The sequence below is a fragment of the Rosa rugosa genome, chromosome 2 (genome assembly GCF_958449725.1).
Source record: "Rosa rugosa chromosome 2, drRosRugo1.1, whole genome shotgun sequence".
Taxonomy (NCBI): domain Eukaryota; kingdom Viridiplantae; phylum Streptophyta; class Magnoliopsida; order Rosales; family Rosaceae; genus Rosa; species Rosa rugosa.
Genome location: NC_084821.1, coordinates 43,499,565 through 43,508,369, shown reverse-complemented (window position 1 = coordinate 43,508,369; position 8,805 = coordinate 43,499,565). Strand labels below are relative to the sequence as shown.

The following is an 8,805-nucleotide window of genomic DNA, read 5'->3' as shown; positions in this document are numbered from 1 at the left end:
ACTAATCAAAACGACGTCGTTTTGACGAAAGAAAGAGGAAAAGAAGAAAAAAAATCTCTCAGGTCATCTTCTTCCTCTCGCTCCAGACGCATTAGAGCGCCGCCTCCGCCCAAACAAGCCGCTCCAATGCCGGGGCGGCCGCTTTTCCAGCAGCGCGTCTCATTTTGGACCGGCGAGGCAATTTCAGGCCGCCTCACACCGAAGCGCGCACGGGGCTCGCCTCGGCGTCGCCTTTGAAAACACTGGTGGTGATCTCTGACAATGACTGTTCTTGAGATGCTTGACTTGAAGGGAGCTGCGGTGCTTGAGATAGTTGGCTTGAAGGAGGCTCTGGTGTATGAGATACTTGGCTCGAAGGAAGCTCTGAATTCATGGAATAAACTGAACTAATTGGTGACAATAAGCTGTCCCCGAAATTGAACTGGGTGCTGGTACGGGGCAATGGCAATAAAGACTCATTGAAAGTCTGTGGCTGGAACTGAAAAGAGGTGTTGTCAGGCATGGTGCCTGTGCCTGATGCAAACTGTTGATAGGAAGCAATGTCGGGCATGGAGCTGGTTCGCAAAATGGAGCTATTTCTTTGTGGAGTTGGAGAAATAGGAGGCGAGAACCCAGTAATTTATTGGTAACGTTTGTAGCCTAACGGGGTTCCAAGCATTGGAGTGGGGTGGTGGAAGGTAAACGAGGGCACCGAGGTAGTGCAGGACGAGGTGGTGAGATCAAATAGAGAGAGGGAATGATTGAGAGTGGAGTTGGGATGGTTTTGGGAGGGGAGGGGAGGGAGTTGGGTTTTGTTTTGGGATGATGAGGCTTGTAATTGGAAGCTAAAACTAGTGTCTGTCTGTGGTACTGTGGTGGTTGAAAGTTGGGTTACTCCTGTGGGAATGCTCATTGCGTTTTGTTGGGAATGAGAATGTGACTGACATACTCGTTTGGATGGGTTAATGTCATGAGGATATAGTGGAAGACCTTTGCGTAGTCGCTTCTTCACCCTTGTGTTCCAGTAATTTTTAATTTCATTATCTGTTCGTCCAGGTAACTGAATCAATATTGAAAACAGAAAATTAAGATCCAGAAGCTCCCAAGATTATTGCAATCAATCTACCATTTGTTTGTTATCTAAGGCAGAAAAGCAAGCAAGAAAGCTACAATTAATAAGGAATGGTAGCTGAAAAACGAAACAATGGCAGCATTGGCCTGCATGCAAATTAATGAAGATGAACAAAATTAACCAAATTTAATTACCTGAGAGGCCATGCGAGCCCATTTGTTGCCGTATTTGGCGTGGAGTTCAAGAATGAGTCTCTCTTCCTCGGGTGTGAATGCACCTTTCTTCAAATTAGGGCGGAGATGATTAGCCCACCGGAGCCTGCAACTCTTGCCGCAACGCTTGAGCCCGGAATTCCATTGCACCGAATTCCAGTTCCCTTCGCCCTGTTTGCTCACGTACTCCATCAGAATTCGATCCTCCACCGCCGTCCATGGACCTTTCTTCAGACCCATATTATTGCCCTCCATAAATACGCAGCTCAATTCCGAGGGGTTTCCCTCGCCGTACATGGCAGTGCCATTGATGTCATTAATACCACTATGTGCCATGATGATGATGATGACCGCCAAGTCAATATAAAACCACAAGCCAAAGCAATCTCAATTTCTTTCTCAAAAGCTGTACATGACCGCGTTATTTCTTTTCTTTCATTTTTTTTTTCTTTTCTGTACAGAAATGTACAATTTATCTTTGCCTACATCTGTTTGGGGTAATATATAATATATACACACTAGATAAGAGAACGAAAGAGACCCTTCTCTCCTCCTCAGTCTGTCCTTACTCTAAACCATTGTATCCCAGACTTCTGGGATTATGGGGGTTTGGAGTTCGAGAATAAAATGGGATCGATCAGGGTCTCCGGAGAAAGATATAGAGAGCTCCGGTTTATGAAATGAATTCTGATCGAGCACTATCTTTATTAATACTTGTTTCAAACACACCCCCATTGTAGCTGTTGGAGTATTTTAAGAAAGTGGTCAGAGTGGTAGTGCGAGGTTGCCACTTCATTTCAAATAAGCTAAACGATGTCAGAGTTTAAATGAGGGGAGGCTTAGCTGCTAGCTAGCTAGGGTTTTGAGTTCTAAGACAACCCATCTGCGCTAGGCTTTCTGACCCACGCTTTGTACGCGGGTGACCATTATACCCATCTCTTCAATATTTTCATGTGGATAAGGAGAGTGCATTCCATGCACTGACAGTGCATGGGTACTTGTAATATGAATGGATGTAATTTTTTTGATATTAAAATATATAAAGGGTGGGATTAGATGAGTGGTTATTATTTTTTTTGAGATTAAAATAACTGACAGTGCACTTGCACTGTCGGTGCATACAATCCTCTCCAGTGGATCAGCACTATAAAGCATCATGGACAACATATATAATCAAATTCTATAAGTAATTTTCACGAATTAAAGAATTAAATTATATATATATATGGTTTTCTCAACGTGGTTTATGAATGAATGCATGATTAATCTACCATAAGAATTAAGATTTATTCAATCAGTTAAATCATTCTAATTAATAGCATAATTAGGGTTCACATATATTTTGAGCTAGAGTCCGGAAAGTTTCTTCGTAGCTTAAGAAAAATGTTCAATGCATTAACCATATCAGATATTTCCAAACTATAACCTAAGTACCTAACAAAGTATCAATGATCGATGGTAATAGTTTCTTTTTAATGGAATAAACAAATATGATCAAGAATTTGTTCTTAGAGAAGATTTGTCCTGTGCGAAGTTGTCATTTATTTGTCCTTTATTTTTTGTTCAGAAAAGAAAATACATAAAAGAGATCAAAGATTTTCTAGGGATCTTATAAATACATCATATAGTCAAAAAACAAGCACAGGAGGAGGACAATGTAGTTGTAACAATAGTTTTGTGTAGGGATGGCATTTTAACCCATGGGTATGGGTACCCGTGGGTAATTATTCTGTTTGGGTATTTTTTCACGGGTATAGGTACCCGTTTATGAATTTTGGGTGGGTATGGGTAGTTTATAAAATACCCATTATAGAAACGGGTAGGTATGGGTATTACCCACGGGTACCTAAATTTTACCCAATACCCAATACCCAAACCCTATTCACTTCTCTTCTCCTCTCTGCGATACTCTCTCCTTTTAACACAGCAATCTCGCCGGAGATTGGCTACTCCGGCATCTAGGGTTGAGGTCGTGGTGGATTTCGTCGGCAGAGACGAGGTGGATTTCGTCTTTTTGTGAATTTCAATCGCCGCCGGAGCTAACTTCAGCCATTGTTTCTCCTCTCTCGCAGTCTGGTTGATTTCTAGGGTTCTATTCCATCTCAGCTCTCACCAACTTTGAACTCGTACACAGGTTTCTCTAAGGTAGTGGCTTCCTTCTCTCTTATATATGTATCTATTGTCTCTATATATGCAATTTGCAATGCTTGATTTGGACTTGTGAATCAGAAATGGTGGATGTTTTAGGCTTAGAATTAACGAAGTGGCTATGCCCAATTAAGTTTTCAACGATTTGGGAAAATGGGATAAGAGTTTTTCAACCAAAACTTTCAAGCCTATTGCTTTCTTTCTGTTTTGTTATTGGTACAGAAGCCTAGTTTGAAAATGTTGTGAATAAGGTATCAAAAGAATTGGGTTTTCCAATTGAGTATTGAGCCAATTGTAGGGGAATTGAGTTTTCTGATAGAGAAAGTGAATCTGAGAGAGAATGAAGGAGAGAATGGTAGTGATGGGTGCCATGTACATATATTACTTGTTTGAATCTGTATGTGTATAGGGTCATAATATATGCAGCTAGGCCAATAAGAATCGTATTCATCCATTTAGGATCATTGAAACATATATTTTAATTCTTGAAACAATGGCAAGCCACAGAGAGTCTAATAAACGTTTCTACCTTATTAGATGATACTTGTTAATGTGTAATAGCAGTACGTGCTAATCCCAACTACTCTGAATTTGAAAGTTCACAGGTTCTGATAGAATTGTCCATGTCTTTTTTTCTAACAAAGCTTTGCATTATTTTTTGTATTTTGTATGTCTATGGCCACTTGGAGTATTACTTTATAAATTAAATGCGTTTTGGTGTCTAGGAATGTAGTCTTCTGCCCTATAATGCCATGGGGGAGAGAAAGCAATTTGTAAGCATTGCGGCAAGATCCTAAGTGGAAAGTCTACAAATGGAACTAATTCCTTGAATTTACATGTTAAATCATGTAAAGGACTAAAGCCCCAATCAACAAGGAGCGAGGGGACAGTCAGATTTGGTCATTTTGATGAGAGTAATGCAAAGACTGAGCTTGCCAATATGATCATCTTGCATGAGTACCAATTGTCGATGGTTGAGCATCTCGGGTTCAGGAGGTATTCTAATGCATTACAACCTTCCTTTAGGGTTCCATGTAGAAATACAATCAAGAAGGAGATTATGAAGATTTATGAATTCGAGAAAGAAAAGACAATTGGAAAAGCACACTCTTCACCTTTATTTTAGTATATAGGATTTAGATATTAGAATTCTCATTTTGTAATTTTTTTTCTTCTAATCATTGAAGTTATATTTAGAAGATACTTATTCATTTTCATTATCTGAGTCGGTGTTGAAAAATAAATTTAATTTTATTTACTAACTTAACACTAAAGTAGAAATATTCAGATCAAAGAAAAACAATAATGTAGTGGTAGATGTTTGTAGCAAGTATAAATAAAAAAAATTATAAATAAATAAAAAATTATAAATAAATAAAAAAAATTGCCCATATTGAAAACGGGTGAATGTTTGTAGTGGTAGAAAACTAGAAATATTCAGATTAAAGAAAAAAAATAAAGTAGTAATAAGTATTTGTCAAAAAAAAAAAAAAAATAGTAGCAAGTATTTTTTTTTTTTTTTTAAATCCCAGCTTTTAATAGGCTGAAGTCCTTAAAAAAAAAATAAAAACTGCCCATATTGAAAATGGGTAAATGGATGGATATGGGTTTACCTATTTAGAAATGGGTTGGGTAAATACCCGTACCCGCAAATTATTTGATGGGTATTACCCGCGAATTATTATTGGATGGGTAATACCCAATACAAATGTCAACTTGAGTTTTGTGAATACAATTGTCCCAAAGGTTGCAAAGTGATGTTTTAAAAGGATTTGGCAAGGTAAAAAAAATATCTTGAACGAGTACCCATAATTCCTCAAAGAATTTAAAATTCGGATTGCCATATTTTTGTCTTATGCTATGGTTACTACTTACTAGGGTTTTGAGTCTTGAGAGACAAACTCATAAGCGGCCTGTTATGTGTAGAAGATGAATTAATGCAGCTCAAATTCTTTATTTTTTTTTTGTTAGAGTGGTTTTGTTCATACCTCTCAATTTGCTATGTAGACCTCTTTTAATTTTTGTGAAAATTGAATGTCCATTTACCTTTCTAATTAATAACAAATGAGAGTGTTTCTATTCAAACTTCCTTAATTGTTGTTTATACCTCCAACATTTTTCTCCTCAATTGCCCCCTTCTAACTACATGAACCTCTCTCTCTCTCTCTCTCTCTCTCTCTCTCTCTCTCTCTCTCTCTCTCTCTCTCTCTCTCTCTCTATATTTATATATATATATATATATATGTTAAAGTAAAATGACAATTGGAATTGGTCTACTCATTTCATTTCACAGTCCCTTTATATAGGGATAGAATTACAACGGAAATATCGATTACATTAATGATACTAAATGCTGATTGATCCGTAATTGTGCTGATTGATGGTAATCACTGATTCCTTGATTCCCTCTCCGTCAGTTGCTTTGATGAAGGCACACAATATGTTTTTCCTTTAACACTCCCCCTTGTGCCAAGTCAAAGCGAAATGGTGCATGCGTTGTTGCCTCACTAAAAAACCTTGCCAAGTAACAATAAAAACCCTGTGGGACAAAAATACGCCTTGGTCGAAGGAAAAGAGCACAACGCACCTTTACATTTGAGGATGACATGTGTGTGTGTTAGACTCCCCCTGACGTCTACACCTCCCCCTGATACTTACATTAATCAGGGGAGCTTGGAAAGTCTTCGCATTCCTATGTTTTTCACATGTTTCTCAAATATGGCCTTAGGCAATGATTTGGTGAACAAATCTGCCACATTCTCCTCAGATCTTACTTGATTCACTTGAATCTTGAGGAGGGCCTGTTGTTGCTGATTGTAGAAAACTTTGGTGATATGTGTTTTGTATTATCACCCTTGATATGCCCTAGCTTCATCTGTTCGATGCAAGCTGCATTATCTTTATTAATGCAAGTAGGCTCTTTAGTGGTAGAACTCAAACCACTAGTCCCTCGAATATGTGTGATGATAGCTCTTAACCATACACACTCACGAACCGCCTCATGTAGAGTAATGATCTCTGAGTGGTTCGAGGAGGTAGCCACAAGGGTTTGCTTGGTTGATCTCCAAGATATCGTCGTGTTCCCACTGGTAAATACATAACCAGTTTGGGAACGACCTTTATGTGGGTCAGAGAGATACCCAGTATCAGCAAAACCAACCAAAACGTCATTTGGCGTTTCGGTGTAGGGAGTGGCGCTTTCGCCATCAACATTTCCTTTAGGGATTGTAGTTCCATCTGCGGTCCCTCTTGTCTCTCTGTAGGGAAAGAACAGTCCGAAGTCAATGGTTCCTTTTAGGTATCGAAGATGTTCTTGATACCATTCCAGTGACGCTGCGTTGGCGCTGAGCTAAATCTAGCTAACAAGTTCACTGAGAATGCAATGTCTGGTCGAGTACATTAGGCTAGGTACAATAATGCGCCTATTGCACTTAGATAGGGAATTTCAGCTCCCAACACCTCTTCGTCATCTTCCTTTGGACGAAATGGATCTTTCCTTGCATCCAAGCTTCGACCGATCATGGGAGTGCTAGCAGGATGCGATTTGTCCATGTTATATCGCCTGACTTTTGGACATACGCAGACTGGTGGATTAGTATTCCACAAACTCGGTGTTCTAGTTCAAGGCCTAGATAGAATCGAGTTTTCCCAAGATCCTTCATCTCAAATTCGGATTTCAAGTAGCTCGCGGTTTCTCTTATTTCATCAAGAGTACCTATTATGTTCATATCATCGACATATACAGCTACAGTTGCAAATTCGGAACTTGTTTTCTTTATGAATACGCAGGGGCATACTTCATCGTTCTTATATCCCTTCCCAAGCAAGTAGTCACTTTGACGGGTATACCACATCAGCCCGGATTGTTTCAATCCGTAAAGTGAGCGTTTCAACCTAATTGCAAACGCACTCCGTGGTTTCAGAGTCGCTTGACTTGGGTAATGTAAGGCCATCAGGCACTTTCATATATATCTCTGAATTTAGTATCCCCATAGAGATATGCAGTAACCACATCTATGAGCTGCATTTCCAATCATTCAGAAACTACTAAGCTAACTAAGTAGCGGAACGTTATAACGTCCATTACGGGAGAGAATGTCTCCTCGTAGTCAATTCCAGGGCGTTGTGAGAAACCTTGCGCCACAAGGCGAGTCTTGTACCTTAGGACTTCATTCTTCTCATTACGCTTTCTGACAAAGACCCATTTATGTCCTACAGGCTTTACACTTGGTGGGGTTAGCACTACCGGACCAAATACCTGTCTCTTTGTCAGAGAATCTAATTCTGCCTGGATTGCATTTTTCCATTTAGGCCAATCTGCTCTTTGTTGACATTTTGCAACAGAGCGTGGTTCGATATCATTGTGCTCTATGATTCCTTGAGCGACAGTATATATCATCAATGTGTATGGCAGATCTTTCTATCAACTCATACGCACTCTCATAATCCTTTGAGATTTCTTTGTTCTCTGGAATCATTTTAAACATCGGAGCGTCCTCCAGTATTGATTCATGGACATAACTATAATCAGAGACAATCACATGAGAGGGATTCTATACATTGATGATTGGTTTGTGCCTTACTAGCCCTCTTCTTCCTTGGGTGAGCATTAATCGAACCAAGTGGCCTCCCCCTCTTCCTTGGGGAGCCACGGCCTCAACCACACCTCTACTAAGTGTGGTTGCAGTGCCTCTATCTGCGGCACCGTGCCCCTTGTTGGGGACTTCTAACCTTGCAGGCACATTTGCAGCTGGTATATGTGATCTCGTCACTTTTACGATATCAGTAAACGCATCAGGCATCGAATCTGCTACGTTCTGAAGATCGATTATTCTTTTCACTTCACTTTCACTTTGTGAAGTGCGGGGATCAAAATGAGACAGAGTGGGGACAAACCACGACAATTCCTGTCATTCCCTTGGAAAATCCTTTTTCCTATCTCCCCCTAACGACAGGAAGACTGTCTCATCAAAGTGACAGTCCGCAAATCTAGCGGTAAAGAGATCGCCTGTCAAGGGTTCCAAATAGCGGATAGTTGTTGGGGATTCGTATCCAACATAAATACTTAATCGTCTCTGAGGACCCATTTTGGTGCGCTGTAGGGGCGCAATAGGCACATATACTGCTCAACCAAATATGCGTAAGTGTGAAATGTCAGGCTCATATCCAGTTACCAACTGGTACGCAGAAAATGGTTGGCTAGTTGTGGGTCTGAAACGAATAAGTAAAGCTGCGTGCAATATTGCATAACCCCATGCAGATATAGGCAGGTTGGTGCGCATAACCAATGCCCTTGCCACCATCTGTAGCCTTTTGATGGTGGCTTCTGCGAGACCATTTTGTGTATGCACATGGGGTACAGGATGCTCTACATCGATCCCAATAGACTGTCAC

At 40.0% G+C, this 8,805-nt stretch overlaps 1 protein-coding gene across 1 annotated transcript; it reads right to left on the bottom strand.

Moving 5' to 3' along the window:
* Positions 1-332: 332 nt before the first annotated feature.
* Positions 333-1,824, bottom strand: LOC133734430 (transcription factor MYB101-like). The gene is made up of 2 exons (XM_062162085.1): positions 1,246-1,824; positions 333-1,039 (listed from the first exon to the last, which is right to left on the bottom strand). Exons 1-2 carry the CDS (start codon positions 1,597-1,599, stop codon positions 620-622), a joined length of 774 nt encoding a protein of 257 aa, XP_062018069.1. The 5' UTR covers positions 1,600-1,824; the 3' UTR covers positions 333-619.
* Between the last annotated feature and the right edge of the window lie 6,981 nt (positions 1,825-8,805).

Coding starts and splice junctions, on each gene's coding strand:
- LOC133734430 (XM_062162085.1), bottom strand. CDS start 1,599: ATGGCACATAGTGGTATTAATGACATCAATGGCACTGCCATGTACGGC. Junction 1,040..1,245: donor GGGCTCGCATGGCCTCTCAG/GTAATTAAATTT, acceptor ATATTGATTCAG/TTACCTGGACGAACAGATAA.